The 21,592-nt window shown below is 44.0% G+C and overlaps 1 protein-coding gene across 3 annotated transcripts; it reads left to right on the top strand.

Moving 5' to 3' along the window:
* Nucleotides 1–2,851: 2,851 nt before the first annotated feature.
* Nucleotides 2,852–20,138, top strand: RNF34 (ring finger protein 34). 3 transcript variants are annotated; one of them, XM_081252153.1, is made up of 6 exons: nucleotides 2,852–3,128; nucleotides 12,709–12,927; nucleotides 14,412–14,819; nucleotides 16,259–16,357; nucleotides 16,618–16,819; nucleotides 18,856–20,138. In XM_081252153.1, the coding sequence occupies exons 1-6, from the start codon at nucleotides 3,123–3,125 to the stop codon at nucleotides 19,044–19,046; spliced, it is 1,125 nt and encodes a 374-aa protein (XP_081108279.1). In that variant the 5' UTR covers nucleotides 2,852–3,122; the 3' UTR covers nucleotides 19,047–20,138. The 3 variants fall into 3 exon arrangements, with proteins under 3 accessions (XP_081108279.1, XP_081108280.1, XP_081108281.1); XM_081252154.1 differs by having other exon boundaries at nucleotides 2,858–3,128; nucleotides 14,769–14,819; nucleotides 18,856–20,136; XM_081252155.1 differs by lacking the exon at nucleotides 14,412–14,819 and having other exon boundaries at nucleotides 2,859–3,128; nucleotides 18,856–20,135.
* Nucleotides 20,139–21,592: the final 1,454 nt, after the last annotated feature.

Here is a 21,592-nt window from a genome sequence, read left to right as displayed (position 1 = left end):
GTACACAGTTGAAAGAAAGGTGTCATTATATAAAGTTTGAAACAAAGAAAAATTTTGATCACATAATGTGTCTCTTTTACTGAAAAACTATGGTGTTTAAGCACAAAAATGCCTCTCAAGCTTCAGGACGTTCCAATTTCAAGTATTTAGCAATTGTGAACTCATGTGTACCCTATTTACTTCCTTATTTGAAAATTTTTTTCTCCCTTATTTTTTTCAGTATTATATTCCTTCTCAGTCTTCCAGAAGAAAGAATTCACTCAAACATTTACTGGGAGCTTTGCTTTAAGTTAGGCACAGAATAAGACAAGTCTTCCTCAAGAATTGCAGTTTTAAAATGGTCTTCAATACAATCTCTCCCTACTCCTGGGTTTTTTTTTTTTTTTTTTTTTTTCTTTTTGCGGTATGTGGGCCTCTCACTGCTGTGGCCTCTCCCGTTGCGGAGCACAGGCTCTAGACGCGCAGGCCCAGCGGCCATGGCTCACGGGCCCAGCCGCTCCGCGGCATGTGGGATCCTCCCAGACCGGGGCACGAACCCGTATCCCCTGCATCGGCAGGCGGACTCTCAACCACTGCGCCACCAGGGAGGCCCTCCTGGGTTTTTTTTGTTTTGTTTTTATTGCTTTTCTCTGGTCACTCTCCAGCTGCGTTAACTTTTTTTTTTGGTGATTTTCAATATCTTTATTATGATTACAGCTTTATTGAGATATAATTCACATACAGTTCACTCATTTAAATTGTACAATTCAATCGTTTTTAGTGTATTTACAGAGTTGGGCAACCATCACCCCCAATAAGTTTTAGAACATTTTCATTGCCCCCCAGAAGAAACCCCTGGGCCCATTAGCATTTCCCCCTAACCCCCTCAACCCTAAGCAACTACTACTCTACTTTCTGTCTCTCTGGATTTGCCTCTTCTGGACATTTCATATGCATGGAATCATACAATATGTGGTCTTTGTAACTGGCTTCTTTCACTTAGCATCATGCTTTCAAGGTTCATTCACATTATAACAGATATCAGTACTTCATTCCTATTTTAGCTAAATAATTTTCCATTGTATGGATAGACCCTATTTTATTTATCTATTCATCAAATAATGGACACTTGGGTTGTTTCCACTTTTTGACTATTGTGATTATGCCACTATGAACGTTTATGTATAAGGCTTTTTGATGGACATACGTCTTCATTTCTCTTAGGTTTTTACACCTAGGAGTAGAATTGTGGGGTCATACGGTAATTCCATGTTTAATATTTTGAGGAACTGCCAGACTGCTTTCCAAAGCAGATCCACCGTTTTAGCGTTCCACCAGAAATGTAATTAAGGTTCCAATTTCTCCACATCCTTAACAGCATTTATTATTTTTTTTATTTTAGCCATCCTAGTGGGTGTTAAGTGGTATCTCATGGTTTTAATTTGCATTTCCCTGATGACTAATGATGTTGAGCATCTTTTCATGTGCTTAATCATTAACTCTTCAGGTAGACCTGCCAGCTTCCTTTCTAATGAGGGAGAAATATGACTTTGTACCACCACCAAGTTTTTATTGAGTTTCTTTGTGCCTCGATCATTAGAAGAATTAGTACTTTTTCTTCCATTGAGGCTCAGCTGCTGCTCCCACATGGTGAATGAAATGCTTTCTTTGCATTTTTCCAAAGAAGAAAATCCAGGACCATAGATGTTAAATTATATTATCTGAGCAATGCTTGAAGCAAGAAAAATAAGTAAGCTAAAAAACAAGTATTGGGCTTACCTGGTGGCGCAGTGGGTAAGAATCTGCCTGCCAGTGCAGGGGACACGGGTTCGAGCCCTGGTCCAGGAAGATCCCACATGCTCTGGAGCAACTAAGCCAGCACACTGCAACCACCAAGCCCGCGTGCTGCAACTACTGAAGGTCGTGCACCTAGAGCCCGTGCTCCGAAACAAGAGAAGCCACCGCAATGAGAAGCCCACGCACCGCGAGGAAGAGTAGCCTCCGCTCACAGCAACTAGAGAAAGCCCGTGCAAGCAACAAAGACCCAACGCAGCAGAAAAAATAAAGAAATAAAAATAAACAACAAAAAAACCCCAAGTATTATTGCAGCCTAAGGAAGTGGGGTGGCTTTGTTTTAAACTGACATAGTACATATAAGCAAATCTATGCAAAAGGAATAGAACAGTCAGGTCCTCATGAGACGTGAATTGACATCTTCATATCTCTTTCTCTACTTAAATATTTAAGTACTGGTTGAGTTCAGAGAGGAGAGGAAGAAGTATCGGAAAACCAACGGAGTGTCATCAAGTCAGGCTGAAGAAATCGATACTTTAATTTACAAACTAATTTTCTCTGTCCAAATAAAGTCAACTCCAAGGGCTCACCCTAATTCTCTCACCGTGCTAGGATTTGGTTATTTTGTTATGTCGCTCTAAAAGAGCAGCTGGGATTTGAGAACCGTTGGTTCTTCAAGTGTTTTCAATAAAACGTTTTTTAAAGCCGCGTCCTTGCGTGCGCAGCTGCCACTGCTTACTGGACCCTCCAGAGAGGAGACCTGAGGTCATCACCGACTGTGAGAGGCGTGAAGGTCTGGGGAGGAAATCCGAGGCCCTGCTTTGACCGTTATAACAAAAAAGTTCCAACCAACCGGCGTTTTCAAATTTACCACGCCCCTTCCCGCCCTCATCTCCAGGGGAACTTGACCACCCAGCCCTAAACCCAGATCTCTGCTGCAGTTTCCTCAGGGGACGCTGACTCCGAGTTCAGCGATCCAGGGGAGAAAACCTCGGAGAAAACCGCCCGGAGACTCCCGCCACGCCCAGACCCGCCCATCTCTGCTTGGGGCGGAATGGATTCTTTCTCGGCCTTCCAGGCTGCGACGGAGACCCCGCCCCGTTCACGCCACTTCATTGGCTTTGGTGACCGGCCCCCTGAGTGTCATCTCCTGATTGGCCGACTCGGCCGCCGCTCGGCGCTCTTCTCGGGGGCGCGCGGCGGGCGTAACCACGCCTCTTACGTCTGGACGCTGGGTCGCCTCGGGAGGCTCAGTATCGCCGCCCAGAAGGAAGGAGGGCAGTTGTGCTAGGAGCTGCTATGGTGCTGAATTCCCCGGCAGAGTCGACCCAGACGCAGCGGTCGCGGCCATGAAGGTGAGGGGCCGGTGGGGCCGGGCAGTCCCTCCTCTCCTCTCCTCTCCTATCCGGCCAGTGCGCCCGAAGTGCCTTCCTTTCGCCTCAGCGGTTACCCTGCCGGCACCTCGGAGAGCTCCGCGGAGGGGGGTCCCCCGCCGGCTTCTGGGGCCCTGACCCTCAGGGCGGATGTCGTGGGCTCCCGGACGTTTCCAACTCCCACAGCGCCTCCGTCAGCGAGCCCGAGGCCGGGGGAGAGGCCGGGCCCGCCCTGCACTCACGCCTGGTGGGCCCCTCTCCGCGCTGGGCCCTGTCCGCGTCCTCGGGGGCCGTAGGCAGACCCCCTGGTGCTCGCCTCACCCTCCGTGCCTTTGCCCACAGCGTGCCCTCTCCCGCCCCGAGTCCTTGAACTAACCCAAATGTCGGGAGCACCACGGGACTGTCGCCGGACGGAAACTGCAGGACGAAGGGAAAAGGAGTTGTGCGGGGAGTCGTGAGGCTGGGGCCCGGCTAATTGGTTAGAAATGTCTTGGGGCGGGGATCCCACCCTGAAGGATCTGTTTGCAGGCTTAACACTGGGGCCGTGACCTAGAGCTCTTAGCAAACCCGTTGTGTCTCCATCGCCGCTAGGTACGCAGCAAGTAATTTAACAGCTTGAGTCTTCAAGGTGGGTGTGAGAGCGTGGGAGCATCACGGAGTGAGAAGTTTAAGGAAGAGGGGGGAGGTTCTGGCCTACTTTTGGGAGCTGATTCTCTCAACTTGATCGCTGAGAGTTCTAAACAGCTCTGGGTACAACAATCAATTCACGTATTGATTCAAACCAAGTGGGATGAGTCATAAGGTGATACTCTTTCAGACACAGATGATTTCATTAATCTCAGTGAAGAGGTGTGATTGGCGTGGGTAAGAAAAATAACAGTGAACTGCTAGCTTAAAACTCTGCCTTCACAGGGCTTCCCTGGTGGCGCAGTGGTTGAGAGTCCGCCTGCCGATGCAGGGGACACGGGTTCGTGCCCCGGTCCGGGAAGATCCCACATGCCGCGGAGCGGCTGGGCCCGTGAGCCATGGCCGCTGAGCCTGCGCGTCCGGAGCCTGTGCTCCGCGACGGGAGAGGCCGCAACAGTGAGAGGCCCACATACCGGGAAAAAAAAAAAAAAAAAAAACCTCTGCCTTCACAAAGCCCCAAGAAGATAGTTTGTTGAGCGTTTCCTATGTGTTAGCCAAGAGGGATATATCATGCGTAGAAGTAATTCAAAATACAATCCCATCCTTTAGGAGTTTGCCAACCAAAAGAGAAGAGGCATTCTCAAGAAACCACGTTATGAGGCAGAATTTGATGTAAGGTATCAAAAAAATGCAAAACCCTCAGGAGCAAGAAAGGATTTTTTCTGGCTCTAGGAAGCAGGGAAGATTTTTGGAATAGGTAACTTCCGAACTGGGTGTTAAAGTATGAGGGTATTCAAAGAGCTTATTTTTTAACTTCCCAGTTCAGCTATAAAATATTTCAACTTAGAGTACCTATTAATATCTAAAACTAGCTTTCTTTCCTGAAAACCATCATCCCGCTGTGTGTTAAGATCCAAAAACAAATAAGGGATCTTTATACATAATGCCTCAAAGAATGTCAGTACCCTTATTAGTAAATATTACATTTGTGACCTATCAAGAAACAAGGTGTAGAAGGAGAGAATTAGGGGCAAGTACAGTGTTGAAATTTTTTCAGAAGTGTTTTTTAATTTAGGTGGAGGATACTGCTTTCTGAGTTGAAATTTTAGAAACAAAGTTGGATGGGATTTGAAAATATAAAAAGGTATATTTTATGAAACAAAATGCAGACCTAAATAGTCTGAACAAGATGACAATTATGAAGATACTGCTTTTCATTTAAGTTTTTGTGAAAACTGGATTCACAAAATTTAGGATTGGGGCTATTTATTAACTTTGTTTCATATTGAAATTGTCTCATTTTGTGGTATCATCTATAGATTTCTGGGCGGGGCATTAATTCCTGATGTCATGGAATTCTAACATGTGAATGTTCATCTAAGCAAGTATTAAATTAAATTAAAATTTCAGTGGAACTAAAATTAATTTAAAAGCCAAGCAATCAGGTAAGTACATCTTCACACAAACCCAGGACCAGGAGCTGATTTTAGTATATGTGTAGAATGGGTATTTACTTTCTTCCTTTAATTTTTTTGTCTTTTTTTGTTATTGTTTAGAAACTGTTGTTTTGAAATAGGTTTGTCTCAAAGATTCAAGTAACCATTTTACCTTAGTGTAGCATCTAATTAACTTCCTATAAGAGATTTAAAAAAAATCCAAATTAGTGTTTTATGTTAATTTGATTAATCTCCTTCCTGTTTTCCCATATTTATATTGATCTCACCCTTAATTTTACTAATCATGTTCATTTTTCCAAGCTCAAAATGAGACATCAAGAAGAAAGTAATCTGTTTAACGTAATTTCCTTTTCCTTTTTTTTTTTTCTCTTTTCTCTGAAAGGTGGGGGAGTGGTGCTAAGGGTCAAGTATACTGTTTTGTTTTTTAATTTCATTTATTTGTTTTTGGCTGCGTTGGGTCTTTGTTGCTGTGCACAGGCTTTCTCTAGTTGCGGCGAGCCGGGGCTCTTCTTCGTTGCAGCGCCTGGGCTTCAGTAGTTGTAGCACATGGGCTCAGTAGTTGTGACTCGTGGGCTTAGTTGTTCCGCGGCATGTGGGATCTTCCCAGACCATGGATCGAACCCGTGTCCCTTGCATTGGCAGGCGGATTCTTAACCACTGCGCCACCAGGGAAGTCCCAAGTATACTGTTTTAAGAAAAGAAAACAAAACTCAAACATGAAGAAGATAACAGGGCTTCCCTGGTGGCGCAGTGGTTGAGAGTTTGCCTGCTGGTGCAGGGGAACACGGGTTCGTGCCCTGGTCCAGGAGGATCCCACGTGCCGCGGAGCGGTTGGGCCCGTGAACCATGGCCGCTGGGCCTGCGCGTCCGGAGCCTGTGCTCTGCGGCGGGAGAGGCCACAACAGTGAGAGGCCCGCGTACCGCAAAAAATAAATAAATAAATAAATAAATAAAATAATAATTTTTTAAAAAAAGATAACATTTATGATCTCCAGAACACGTTATTTGTAAAAATCAATCAATTTGGCCAAATATTTTACCTAAAAATATTACATTTTTAAGATCAGCATTTGTTTTTGCATCCTGCGTAATGTCCAAATGGTATGAGAGAAAGAACTTAGGGTGTAGAATTTCCTCCTTTGTGGTATATAGCCTGATATTTAGTCATTAAGATCACAGAGTTCCTGGTGTATTGTATTTCAGTTGAAGCAGCAGTTTCAGTAAGAAATTCTTTCCCTTTTTAAGGAACTGTTGCTCCAGTGGCTCTATATAGGGTAAAGATTTTTGCTTATTATCTTAATGGTTTCTTCTGGTTTGCTTTAATTTCTGTAGGGAAGTTTAACCTAATTGAAATTTAAACTGTAAAACTTTCTTATATCAGTGGTACTGAGATTTGAAACATCTTTTCATATTGTTTAACACAAGGACATTGAGTTTTAGCAAACTGAAGGTTGTTCAGAGTTTAAAGACAAAGCTTGTGGTGATTGAGTTCTCTGAAGAAGCTTCTACTGGTGGAAGAACTGAATCCCTGCCTGGTCCTTGTAGCTTCTTACAGCATCCAAGAAAATAATGTTCTTGAAATTGAAACTTCTAGGTTTATCCTTAAAATAACTGTGTAAAATATTACCATATTTAATTTAGAGTTGAGGCAAGCAACTCTTAGGAGGTGGCATTACGATTACTGCTGTTTACCTAGTTTAATCAAAAGCAAATGATTTAGACTATGATCATTTAGTTTTTTGCTGTTTTCAAACCCATCAACTTCCCCACTACCCCTCCTCCCTCCCTCCCTCCCTCCCTCCCTCCCTCTCTCTCTCTCTCTCTCTCTCTCTCTCTCTCTCTCTCTCTCTGTCATTTAATCTTCATGGAAATCACTATAGCTTTTCTTGGTCTTCATTCTAGTTTGCCTGGCTACTATTACGTTTGGTGGAATAATTAAAAGGGATCACATCCTGATGTAGTTTAGAATAGGATTCAAAGTTTGTAGTAAACTTTTTGTTAATTCTGTAAGTTGAGCATTTTGGACGTCTCCCCGCCCCAACCCCCAGATATTCTAGAAAGCACATTAGATCTCACACAGGCACGCACAATCAAAGACAGCTGAACCTCGAGCCATTTGAAAACTGGCACTCTGCCAAAAAGAAGGCTGGGCTCCTGCTCTTGCAGAGAAAGAATACATTTCGTCTTGCTTTTCTTGACTGAAATGATGATTCAGAATGGGCCTCTATTGTGTGAATCTGAGGAACCCAAGAGAGTGCTTAAAAAATTGGTGGTCTGCTGTTGTGGAAATAGGTGTCACAGCACTGGAAACTGTCGGTCCCACTCTCCTGCAAAGTGTTGACAGTTGTGGATCCCAGTCCCCTCCCCTCCTCTGTGCTCCTACAGAGGGGAGGGAATTTGTGATTCATTCTTCAGGAAGGAACAATACAGGAGGAACAAGTGCAGCCTCTCTGCTACTAGAGAATGAAGAGGAACTTCTATGTTGGTGATTTTAGCAAAGGAGCTGAACATGCTTTTGCCTCAGTACTTTTCTGAGACCTTCTCAGATTTATCTTCCTGTGGGTAGGGGCGGGACTCTGGTCAACTAGATGGTAAGCTGCTGTTGGTCAGCTGTGCTGGTGGCTGGGTGGCATGTTATCAAGACCAGTTGGCTGCAGAGCTAAAGTCATGTTCTCCAATTGGTGTTACCAGTAAAAAAAAAAAAGCAAATATTTAAAATTCTGTTTGTCTTATTTCTTTACTCGGTTTTAAAATGGGAGTGAGAAAAAAAGGTAGTGTTTTTGGCTCCCTAAAATCTTGGTGCACTGTCTTTGAAAAAAAACACGAGAACTGGCATTGGATACCAGAATAATATGAAGAGATCTAGGTGTCTGGGGCAGTCCAAACAGGAGGCTCTAGAATTTAATTTCTTACTGTGGACCATATAAGTTTTTAATACGAGATCTGGTTCTTAATTGATGCCAGGCAGGCCATGGTTCCATGGCTAATCTACTCAGGAGCAACTTTAGTCTAACAGGATGTGTAGGAAAGGGATTAGGTTTATCAAGAAAAAGTCATTTATTTTCAGTAGTCATTGATGGCTAGAAAGTCAACTAGAAACACAGCTAAATTCTCTGAACTAGGAGTATTGTATCAGACGTAAGTAGATGGTTGCCTTATTCGGTTATTCTCTATGTTGTTTTTGAACTATATTCATGGTCAAGAGAGGAAATGTAGCCATCTTTACATCCTTCTCACCTCTTGGATTCATGTGGTTTAGTCTGTAGAGTCCTGCTGTCAACCATGGTCCCAAGTAAGGTTTAGAATTGTTAGTCACATAAGCCCAGATCATAGCAGAGATCCAGACTTCGGCTTTATTCGTGGAAAGGTAGTAGTTTGGAAAATATGCTTCAATCTTACTGTCAAAAGGTGAGCAGAGGGTGAATAAAAGAAAAATAACGGAATGCAGGCTGATTAAACTGGCAGAAGATCTTAGAGGATAGGGACAACGGAGGTAGAGAGAACATGAACTTGGGTCTCTAAAGCTTTTAAGGGGAGGGTGCAAAAAGGGGAAGCTTTTTGGTTATGACCCTACCAGGTACGGTAACTGGGCTCTAAGGAAATACAACAAAGGCAGAGAGTCAAGAGCTCAGAGAATAAATTCATGTTCGCCTCTCCGCCCCTTTCCCAACAGCACACATTCCATAAACTGTTGGGAAAACGCTCTCTTAAATTGTTCCCTAATTGCTTTTGTAGATTATGTCACTTGAAAAATGGGACTGTTATATCAAGTATTAACAGAAATTTGGACAGATTTGAGAGGAGAAAGGTCAGTATAGGACACTTCAGGCATTATTAGGTGAAGGGCAAGGTAATAGTCCTTAGATAGGGATCCCTGTGCCCTGAGGGGACACGCAGAAGAAATTCAGGCAATTAGGACTTTAAGGGAAAGTACAAGAAGATGAAACATACTAACAGGAGGCAGGGAGATGGACCCTAAGTTTGGAAGATTCATCTTCTGGGTGGATTCTTCAACTTGGAGGTGAAGAAGGACAAAATTAGTTTGCCAAATGGCTTTTTGACAGACCCAGAAATCACTGTCTTTCTCCCAGTATTGGAGAGTTCACCCAAGAAAATATGTAGAGGAGTAAGTTAGGAAGTAAGAAATCTGGGCCAGAAAGCAAAGAGCAAATAAAATGAAGGAGGGCACTAAACTTCAGCGTAACTTCCAGGCTAATACGTGGTAAAGGAAAGGAACTGATTGGGGACTTCCCTGGCGGTCTAGTGCTTAAGACTCTGAGCTTCCACTGCAGTAAGGTTCGATCCCTGGTCGGGGAACTAAAACATGCACGTGTGGTGCGGCCAAAAACATTAAAAAAAAAAAAAAGTTTTTTTTAAAAAAGGAAAGGAACTGATTTAAGGATCAGATTAAATTGTTAAAAACTCAGCTGAGGCTTTCTGAGCTAATCCTTTCTGAAAGGATGAGGGAAACCAGAGGGGGAAAGGAAACACTAGAGGCAAATCCCACTAGTTGGGGATGGGTGTGTGAAGGGGCGGTACCTACACAGGTGGTGAGGAGCACGCAGCAGAGCTGTTGGTCCTGGAACTCTAGAGGCACAGGCTCCAGAAGTAACCACAGCCCCTTCCATTCGGGAATCTGAGTGACTCTCCAGCTGTAATGACGGAGGCAGAAAGGAGAAATCCCCAGACGGAGCAGGCGTTAACCTTTTAACCTCGACTGTACATTCACATCACATGGGGAATTCAAAATTCTGAGGCCCAGGTTGTACCCCAGACCTGTTAAATCAGAGCCTTGGGGCTGGGACTCAGGCACCAGTATTTTTTTTTTTTGCGGTACACGGGCCTCTCACTGTTGTGGCCTCTCCCGTTGCGGAGCACAGGCTCCGGACGCGCAGGCTCAGCGGCCATGGCTCACGGGCCCAGCCGCTCCGCGGCATGTGGGATCTTCCCGGACCGGGGCACGAACCCGTGTCCCCTCCATCGGCAGGCGGACTCTCAACCACTGCGCCACCAGAGAAGCCCCACCAGTATTTTTTAAGGCTCTCCTGGTGAGTCCAACCACTGTCTTTCTTTTTTTTTCCCCCCGGCTGCGTTGGGTCTCTGTTGCTGCGCGTGGGCTTTCTCTAGTTGTGGTGAGCAGGGGCTACTCATCGTTGAGGTGAGCAGGCTTCTCATTGTGGTGGCTTCTCCTGTTGCAGAGCACGGGCTCTAGGTGCACGGGCTTCAGTAGTTGTGGCTCGCGGGCTCTAGAGCACAGGCTCCGTAGTTGTGGCGCACAGGCTTAGTTGCTCCACGGCATGTGAGATCTTCCCGGACCAGGGCTTGAACCCGTGTCCCCTGCATTGGCAGGCAGATTCTTAGCCACTGCGCCACCAGGGAAGTCCCATTATTACTATTTTTTGATGTGGACCATCTCCAAAGTCTTTACTGAATTTGCTACAACATTGCCCCTGCTTCATGCCTTGGTCCCTTGGCCACAAAGCATGTGGGATCCCAGCTCCCCAGCCAGGAATCTGACCCACACCCCCCGCACTGGAAGGCGAAGTCTCAACCACTGGGCCGCCAGGGAAGACCCTCCAAATAGCCTTTTAAGGTTGTTTAAAAAACAATTTATTTAAGAGCTCATTGGACAAGCAGTAAATGTTTGACAGAATTAGATAATAAAATAAATGGAACAGTGCCTTTGTTATGCCCTTTTAACTAATAAGGCCTCACCTACCTGGGCTTCCATTACTTATCACATTATCTAGAGTCTAGAATATGCTTAAGTATTAGGACAAGGGGCAAAAGCTCATTGGTTCCAAACAGTGTGGCTTTATATTTTAAGCATGGGAAAATGTCTTGAGCCCTCACTGAAAATGTATTTTTATATACACTTCTAACAAGCTTGGTTATCAGGTTTCTGAATACAGTAAAAAAGGAGAGACAGGTTGCTAGAGGTAGATATAGTGATAGCAGTGGTGATTCACAGAAAGGGAAGAGATGAGAGGAAAAAACATAAAAGGCAGCATATTAGTTTCAAGCCACTTAGTGGAGTGGGAAATAGCCCTTACACCTCAAAACGTCATTATGGGGCTTCCCTGGTGGCGCAGTGGTTGAGAGCCCGCCTGCCAACGCAGGGGACGTGGGTTCGAGCCCTGGTCCGGGAAGATCCCACATGCTGCGGAGCATCTGGGCCCGTGTGCCACAGCTACTGAGCCTGTGCTCTAGAGCACGTGAGCCACAACTACTGAGCCCACGTGCCACAACTACGGAAGCCCGTGTGCCTAGAGCCCGTGCTCTGCAGCAGGAGAGGCCACCGCAATAAGCCCGCACACCACAACGAAGAGTAGCTCCCACTTGCTGCAACTAGAGAAAGCCCGCGAGCAGCAGTGAAGACCCAGTGCAGCCAAAAATAAATAAATAAAATAAATAAATTAAAAAAAAAAAAAAAAAAAACATCATTATGATTATCAAGTCATCAAAAATTGTGCTCAGTATTCTCAGTTTGCTTTTTAAAAATATTTTCCTTAATGTTAAATTAATATATTCCTTATAAAGGTTTGGAAAGCAGGGGAAAACAAATTATACGAGATATACATGAAAACCTAGAGAGCACTTCAGTTGGCATTTTGATGTTTTCCCAGTCATTTTTAAAAAATCAAAAAAAGTTTTCACATGCCATAGTTTATTATGCCCAGATACAAATGAGAGGACAGAGTTTAATGAAATTAAGTAATTTGAATTTATATTCTTTCTGCTAAATGATAGCTGGGAGAATCTGCCTCAGCCTATAGAACGGTGCTGTAGTCACCAGTCTAAGGTTGCCAGATAGAATACTAGACACTCAGTTAAATTTGAATTTCAGATAAACAATGAACAGCTTTTTTTGGTGTAAGCGTATCCCAAATATTGCACAGCACTTACTTCCATCTAAGTCATTTTTCTTCTGTGTGCATGCACGTGTATCTCTAAGCGTATGTGTGTGTGTGTGTTTTATTTTTTTTTTTGGGTGGGGGGGGTTTTTTGCTGTACGCGGGCCTCTCGCTGTTGTGGCCTCTCCCGTTGCGGAGCACAGGCTCCGGACGCGCAGGCTCAGCGGCCATGGCTCACGGGCCCAGCCGCTTCACGGCATGTGGGATCTTCCCGGACTGGGGCACGAACCCGTGTCCCCCGCATCGGCAGGTGGACTCTCAACCACTGCGCCACCAGGGAAGCCCCGTATGTGTGTTTTTTTTTGTTTTTTTTTACGAAATTGGGTTCATATTGTATCTTCTCCTTTGTTAACAATATATCATGAGTATCCCCAAAGCCAAATATTCTTTGTAAATACCAGAAAATTATCCACTTCCAAATAGCTTAAAATTTTGATGCTTAAAAGAATAATCTCGAAATTATTTAGGGCAAACGTGCCTCTACAGAATGGCATTCCCCGAGAATCCCAGAGACCCCAGGTTCCAATCAGCTTTAAACTGGTGCCTATTTTCATTCCTTTCCAGGCGGGTGCCACGTCTATGTGGGCTTCGTGCTGTGGGCTGCTGAATGAAGTCATGGGGACTGGAGCTGTCAGGGGCCAGCAGTCAGGATTTGCAGGAGGCACTGGTCCATTCAGATTTACACCGAGCTCTGATTTTTCCACTTACCCACCAGCACCTACAGAAGGGCCTAATATAGTTTGCAAAGCCTGTGGACTTTCATTTTCAGTCTTTAGAAAGAAGGTGAGTTGGATGAAATATTACATACAAAAAAACACATGTATTAGAATTCTTGATTGTATGTTATTTTGAATACTAATGAATATTCATTTCTTCTTATACACATATCAAAAAGTTAGTCCTAATAACCATTTCCCATTTAGAAAAGTACTGAGTTGCAGAGACTGTATCACTGCTCAGGTTTTCTGACTAGACATTGTTACTTCTCATGTTGCTCAGCCATCCTTTCTCCTGGACTCTGACCTGTTCATACACTTTGACTCTTATGTTCTGAAGCAAGAGATTTAATTAGTCTGCAATTTTGTTCTGAGAAGATTTACTATAACTTTGATCTCAAGTTTCAAAAGATGTATCCCCACCCACATTAACTCAAGTGAAGAAATGAGTATATTAACATTAGCTACTGTTTAAAGATTCAACATGCAAAATAACGGCTAAAACCGTTATTTTCTTTAGGACAGAAAGTTGTTCTTTCTGAGAACCATCATATTGCTGGGCCATCTCCCAGGCTTGTCAGTTCAGTCCTTTGAAATACTTAACAAACAAGGTGTTAGCTTGTGGGAACAATGACCCAAGCAGAAATGACCACATCTTCATGTCTTCTTTTAAGCTTTGCTTGTGGAATGGCTTTGTGATTAAGGCTCTATAGGGTACAGATTACTGTATAAGTGGGGTCCTCTGTTTGCTTGGATTGACCTTGAGAGATCAGTTGCCTTTCTCTTTCCCTCTCTGTGTTAGGCTTTTCCCCCTTGTCTCTCTTTTTTTTTTTTTTTAATTTTTGGTGGCATTGGGTCTTCATTGCTGCGTGCGGGCTTTCTCTACTTGCGGCGAGTGGGGGCCACTCTGTTGCGGTGCGCGGGCTTCTCATTGCAGTGGCTTCTCTTGTTGCAGAGCACAGGTTCTAGGCGTGCAGGCTTCAGTAGTTGTGGCGCATGGGCTCAGTAGCTGTGGCTCGTGGGCTCTAGAGCGCAGGCTCAGTAGTTGTGGCACATGGGCTTAGTTGCTTGTCATGTGGGATCCTCCCGGACCAGGGCTCGAACCCATGTCCCCTGCACTGGCAGGCTGATTCTTAACCACTGCGCCACCAGGGAAGCCCGCAGTCCCCCTTCTCTTTAAATGGGGAAATTTTCACACAGGCAAAGAGCAGGAAGAGAGTTTGTGGTCGTGCTTTCTGCTCCATGTGGTTCAAGTCAGCTGTTGCTAATTACGTTTGCCCGAAAGGGTGGAAAGGTTTTAATTCATGAACACAAGAGTATGTTTTTCTTAAAGATCTGTATTTGAACTTCTGTGAATCCACACTGCCTCAGCAGTGACTGTTTTGATTTTCACCGCTTTTAGAACACGAAAACGCCCATCGGTCTGGTGCCATGGGGGACTTCATAAGAACTAAAATTTAATTTTAACAGAAGGCAAAAGGAAAACAAGTGCTTTCACAATGGCTTGTATCTGGCTCTCATTAAATGCTTCTTTCCTATCTGTTTCTTCAGCATGTATGTTGTGACTGCAAGAAAGATTTTTGCTCCGTTTGTTCGATCTTACAAGAAAATCTCCGTAGATGTTCCACTTGTCACTTATTACAAGAGACAGCCTTTCAGCGCCCTCAGTTAATGCGACTGAAAGTGAAGGATCTACGGCAGTATCTCATTCTTAGAAACATACCGATCGATACCTGTCGAGAGAAAGAAGACTTGGTAGATCTGGTACTGTGTCACCGTGGGCTGGGCTCTGAGGACAACCTGGATACGAGCAGTCTGAATTCCTCAAGGTCCCAGACTTCTAGCTTTTTTACACATTCATTTTTTTCAAACTATGCAGCCCCATCTGCTACCGTGTCTTCCTTTCAGGGAGAGCTTATGGGTGGAGACCGGACCTTAGGATCTGGAGTACTGGCACAGGTACGAGGGTGTAATTACACTGAGGGCCTGGCATGTCGTCTGCTTTCGGCCAATATGGAGGGGGCTTTAGGGCTGAAGACTCCTTGCTGAGCCGGGGTTCCACGTGCTGCTGAACTCTGCACTTGCAGGTGCTCCTGATGTGAGGCTCCAAGCTCAGATGCTGCCTGAAGGGCCCAAAAAGAGCTCATCAGTCTCTTGACCTTAGTTACCTCAGTTTTCCTATCTTATATAGTTAAATACTAGCTATCGAAATAATGACTGTCAAATGTAGCATATAAACATTTGCAGGACTATTTATGTGTCAGTGACCATGGAAACTGTAAGTTAACCTAATGCCCAGTTGCCTTGCTACCGTAAAATTGTTCTAATTTAAATATTGGGAAACAGCCATCTGAATTAGTGACAGGATATGGTTATTTACTCATTTCAAAGAAACGCCAGTGCAGAATGTTGTCCCAGTGAGGTCCTTGGGCATACTAATTGAATAACATGCAAAGTTTTGTAATTAATACTCAATTTGTATATATGAATGGTTCTAAAATGCTGAAAGAATTGTTTTGAACATTTATTTCCACATTTAATTTTCTCCTCTGAGGAAAGAGGTCAGAAGCAGAGGGAAATGTGGTCTAGTTGCTTTCTAAATAGTCATCAATTAGATAAGCCCAAGCTAGGAGTTGTATTATTTTCCCAAATGGCAGCTGGCATAATTATGATGCAAAGGTAAGACACATCTGACTTTTGTGTCACTTTTGGGTATATGACACCACTTGGGAGATGTGGGTCTTTGGATGATACAATATGGTGTTTGTGAACGAGTGGGGTAGAATACTTGAAATTGGGCATTGTCCTGGGCTTTCTGTTCTCCTTAAAGAAAAGAGTATCTGATTGTTGAGGAATTTCTGAAAACTAGAAATAGCATCAACCATCAGTGAATTAGTCTAGAAAGTATTGTTTGGAATTAGAACGTCTAAGCATGAGGCAGTAGGATTGAGATCTTTGAAATCGAATACGCTTGACACTAGGGCTGACCGTAGAGCTTTAGCTTCTACCTGTATCTTAGAGGCTCCAGTTAAACCAGCCAGCTGCAGGTCCTTTGCTAAGGACACAGTGCAATTCCATACACTTTTGGCTTTGGCCTTCTGTGATGGGACCTTCTTAACTTCTGGGGAGTTAATACTATGGCTAGATTTTACAAATTCACACACACATAGGAATCTGACTTTTGAGATAACTATGGGAGGTAAATTGTTTATGGAATCATGTGGTGCCCAAGTCTTTGGGAGTGGCCGCAGCACTCAGGATCCTAGGAAGGTGTGGAGTGCGCCAGGGATTAGAGTCGTTCTTGGGGAGGATCTGTCGGAAGGGTTTCCTCCAGTGATAAAGACGGGTTGGTACCGTTAGGAAAAGAATTCCGGACCTAATATGTATTATGTGTGTAGGTGCGAAGTGAAATAGCTTCAGCAAACACAGAAGATGAAGAAGAAGATGATGATGACGACGACGACGATGACGAGGATGAAGAAAACTTGGAGGAGCGGGTGAGACTGCCTATAAGATTTGGTTTCCCTGACACGTCACCTTGGTAGGCAGGGAAAATGCCCATGTGGACTGTCGCTAGATTAGCACAGGATGTTTCTTCTGGTTTGAATGCAGCACAATACATAAAACACTTCAAGAACTGGTGAGAAGTCTGGGGAGAATATCCAGGGCCAGTGATGACTGTAGGGTGAAGGCAGCATGCTATTTTCCTTGCTGGATTTGCAGGAACAGAGGTAATGGACACACTCTGTGATTTCAGACATCTGGCCTCGCTAAGAAGAGAGTGAGAGCTTCTCTGTCTGACCTGTCAAGCCTTGAAGACGTGGAAGGGATGAGCGTGCGCCAGCTCAAGGAAATCCTGGCTCGGAATTTTGTCAACTATTCTGGCTGTTGTGAAAAATGGGAGCTAGTAGAGAAAGTAAACCGGTTATACAAAGAGAATGAAGAAAATCAAAAGTCATGTAGGTTTATTTTTCCTTTGTTTCCCTGTAGTAGCTTTCTTTAGGCCTTTAAAAACTGGCCTGTTTCTGTCAGTTAAGTCCACTTTATTTTTGAGAAACCTATGTATCCTTTTACTGAGTGTGAATTAGTTACATAAACCTGTTTATAGATCTGTTAAGCAGTAAGTTCATTATGTGATGTTGGCTTTGAGATCACCATTGCCAATGAGTTAGATAATCTTTTGTTCTGTCTGGTTTTTCTGGTCATAATTTGTTAGAACTCTAATGAAATTCCCTGTATCTAAAAAAGGCTTGTTTTCTCACTAACCTGTCTGGCAGGCCAGTACTTAGGATTTAAAAGCTACAATTGAGATAATCAAACAGTGGGGAGAAAAAATTCCCTAGAGCCAAGATGCTAAGTAGTTCTCTTAACATCAAGTATCAGTAGGTTTCTTTCTAAGTCATGAAAAGCTAAGGTTAAGAACTTCTGAACTATTTATTGATGGAGCATGGAGCAGAAATCCTCAGCTGGTAACAGGGCCAAGCCACAGAGCATTGATAGGCAAGAAAAAAGAATTCAGTGGTGTTCAGGCTGACAAATATTATGTTCTTATCTAGAAAACAGTCCTCCCATCATTAACGTGTATCATCTTGAGTTTTTTTCTTTAAAACCTGGTTATAATACAGCATTCGTTGATAAACAGGTTTATGCCCAGAATATGCAGATAGTATTTTGGCACACCTATTTCCTTTTCTTTTTTTTTTTTTTTTTTTAAATATATCTATTTATTTTTGGCCACGTTGGGTCTTTGTTGCTCTGCACGGGCTTTCTCTAGTTGTGGAGAGTGGGGGCTACTCTTCGTTGCGGTGCACGGGCTTCTCACCGTGGTGGCTTCTCTTGTTGCGGAGCACGGGCTCTAGGTACGTGGGCTTCAGTAGTTGTGGCTCGTGGGCTCTAGAGCACAGGCTCAGTAGTTGTGGCACATGGGCTTAGTTGCTCCGAGGCATGTGGGATCTTCGTGGACCAGGGCTCAAACCTGTGTCCCCTGCATTGGCAGGCAGATTCTTAACCACTGTGCCACCAGGGAAGTCCCACAGCTACTTCAAAGATGACGCAACAGTAGCAGATACAGGCATCTTAATCATTGGAGCCTACAGAGGCTCATCTGTTACCTTATTCATGGATCCTTTCTCCCCACTTTCCAGTAATGGTATGGGCCATGAACTAGGACCCCAGATGACAGTATTCTCTTGACACAACAGTGTTTATTTCCTTAAATCCAGGGACTATTGGCTTTTCAAGCTTGAATTCCTGTTTGGTTCTTTCTAACCTTCTTCATGATTCCCATTAATCCCTTCTGTGACCTGTAGAAAGGGAAGCCTCACTGTCCATAGCTCTGTGGCCAAATCTCAGGCTGCAGTGAACTTTTTAAACTCATTCTGAACCTTTCTTATTCAGAACCAGAATGTCCCATGCCTTTTAAGTTAGACAGACTCCCAACAGTACCATCATAGCCAGAAACACAGATGAATTTTGAGATGCTTCCAAGGCTCAGGGGGTGCCGTTCCTCAACTACAGGCTACTTGATGTATGACTATAGCTTTCCCGTCGGTGTAGAAATAAAGCTCCTCCTCCTACTAAGATGAGGCTCTGGAGCCTGTGACTTTCCCAAGGCCACACAGTTGGGCTGGAAATTCGAATCGTGTTCTGACTCTGAGGCCCGTGTGTAGGACAGCCTAGGGCTTCTTCATTTTTATTTATAGAAGCAAGCTATCACAAAAACCTTGTATTATATGCAGGTATAAAATAGAATTAAATAGGGGCGGGGTCAGGAAAAAAAGAATTAAATAGCTAACATGTGTTAGGCCCTTCATCCCTGGTCCTAAGCTAAGTATTTCTCATTTATTCTTCACAAAACCCTATGAGGTGTAATTATTGCCATTTCTAGTGGAAGGAACCGATGTGCAGAGAAGCGGGGACTATTTCTCTTACAGTGGGGTCACTCTGGGTCACTCAGAGGCCACGCCCGCAGCCCCAGCTCTCTGTTGCCTTTCAGATGGCGAGCGCCTGCAGCTGCAGGACGAGGAGGACGACAGCCTGTGCCGGATCTGCATGGATGCCATCATCGACTGCGTCCTGCTCGAGTGCGGGCACATGGTCACCTGCACCAAGTGCGGCAAGCGCATGAGCGAGTGTCCCATCTGCCGGCAGTACGTGGTACGCGCCGTGCACGTGTTCAAGTCCTGAAGCCGAGGACCCCCCAAGCTCGATCCCAGACGTTTCAGTGCACAGAAGGGACTGGAAACATCCTGTTCAAAATTTGAAGCTATTTTTAAAAGTTATTTTCACAACTGGGGATGGGAAAGATTCATTCTAAGTTGCAGCAGCACTGGTCCATGCTGTATGCCTGTCAGCTGGGAGGACTGGCTCAGTTTCCCAGTTTCTGCTGGGCTTCTTCACACATCTCTTATTACTAATCACAGAAGTCAGACTGCTTATGGCATCAGCTACTGTTCTCTTTGGAGGACATTTATCCTGTTCTCTTATTTCTCCTTCATCCTATTTTTAACTTAAACTACTCAGATGTTTGAAACTTCTGCTCTCTTTGGATGAGGTCACTGTCTGCAAATGGCCGACATGGTACACGCTGAACAGGGGCACCTCTGAATGTTCATTTTATTAGTCATGTATATTTTAAATGCTACTGTTTGATGAATGTAATTTTCCACATTGTTGCTATTTCTGCGTTTAAACATAATTGGGAACAACTGACATTCTATAGTCAACTGCCAGGGACTGAGACTAAACATGTCCATTTTTGTTCAGGTACAGCTTTTTATAGCGAGGGCTGCATCTAGCTTCCTTCATTAGAGAAGTGTGTGTGTTAAATTCTTTATTAACGTGTAATCAGTTTACACTGTTTTATATATTGAAAGTGTATTTTCAGTGCTACCCACTAGCTAGTTTGAACTTTAAGAATAAAATTAGGTTTTAAAAAATGCTTTTGTTTACATTTGTCCTGGCCAGTTCCTAATTCACTTTGGTACAGCATGAATGGGTGTCCAGGCCTGGTCTAGCACATTCTTCATGAGAGAAAGGAGCACCTTCAAAGATGTTGTATCTGTCTACCTTGGCTGCTAATTTACCAATAAATTTAACTACATATTTGCCACATACTGTGACCAGGTATTGTGCCAGGTGCTTTATGGTTACCTCCAGCATTCTGAAATAGATATTGCCTCATGTCACAGACGGGGAACTTGATCTCTGAGAAGTTAAAGAACTTGTCGAAAATCTCACAGTTAAAAAAGTCACCATAGGGAATTCCCTGGCGGTCCAGTGGTTAGGACTCTGCACTCTCACTGCTGAGGGCACCGGTTCAATCCCTGGTCAGGGAACTAAGATCCCATAAGCCGTGTGGGGCAGCCAAAAAAAAGTCACCACATCAGAATTTGAACCTAGCTCTGATGACAATGTTTTTTCTTAACTCTTCTAATACCACAACTGAGAAACCTGAGACATTAGCTTATGCTAAAAGGTTCTTGGGACATTAATGATCTGAAATCTCTTTTCTTTTAGGTCCAGCTCTAATCAGGGTGGTTTTTTGGTTTAGTTGAGACCAACTGTGGATTCATTCCCACAGCTTGTGGGCAGGTATGTTTTTAGGAAACTACATAATAACTTCTTGGCTGAGTCCTGTGGGTTTTTTTATCTTTTGACTCTGCAGTGGATAACACATGCCTTCAGGTGCTCAGGATCCAGAAGTCAATCAACAAGACCTGAAACTTACAGCAAAGGAGGTAAGCGGTCTTGCCCCGTGGTGCTTAAGGCAGAAAGTTTGGCTAGCTGTGAAAAAAAAGTTGCCTTTCTACGTTTTCTGGTTTTGAGTGTCAGAGCATGTAAATCAAAGTCTTGTGGATATTCTCAAATACCCTTCTCCTGTGCTTGCCTGAAGAGCCCAGGGTGGGTATTGGCTACAATTCACATGGACAGTAAAAGCTCAGCCCCTGCTGAAGCTTTAGGAGCACTTAGTCTGTACTTCTCCTGAGACAGTGAACTCCAGAAGTTCAACGTTCCCCACAAATCCCTAATTTGGTGGAGAGAAGTCTTCAAATCCAGGCCAGTGGGTGATGGTAAACACACTGAAATAGAAGCTGAGCAGCAGGTGTTGGTGTATCTTAAATTAGAAAATTGAGATTTATTTGCTCATAGTCTCAGAACAGCTTGTTTACTGTTTCTTTTGGACTTATCTATAGTTTCAGGTGCTTGTTTCAGCAATGAACAAAAACTCTCAATGGTGGATCTTCTTAGGTAGCATTTTGAAATAACCTTGGCTCAGTGAGAAGCCAACAAATTTTTAGCCTAATAGGCTCGACACTTGGAATAACTGAATTGCAAGGGACTAACTTATCTGGCAGAGGGCAAACATTCCTCCCTGGAATCTGCATTTTCTAGCTGCATGCCATGCCTCTTTAATTTTCTGAATAGGTCATCTATCATATGGATAAAATTCTGGAAGTTCACAATGGAATGCAATGACGTCTCTTTGTCCTTGTCCTCACAGGATGGAAGGATGTCATTCCATGTTTTGGATGGGCCGTGGTGCCTGCCTTTGTAAAGGCCAGGATGCCTAGAGGAAGGAGGGTTACGGCCTCTCCTCTTTCCTGGGTTAAGAGGTTATGATCTCACACAAGAAGTGGTCCCTCTGGTTTATGGTCCTTCCATTACTTCATCAGATACAGTGTATGGGCTCAGAGCAGCTGTTTGCAGGCACCTAGCTTGGCCTGGCCTCA

Source organism: Mesoplodon bidens (assembly GCF_964165515.1).
Source record: "Mesoplodon bidens genome assembly, chromosome: 13".
Taxonomy (NCBI): domain Eukaryota; kingdom Metazoa; phylum Chordata; class Mammalia; order Artiodactyla; family Ziphiidae; genus Mesoplodon; species Mesoplodon bidens.
The sequence above is the reverse complement of the archived record's forward strand: the minus strand, read 5'-3'. Positions and strand labels throughout refer to the sequence as shown.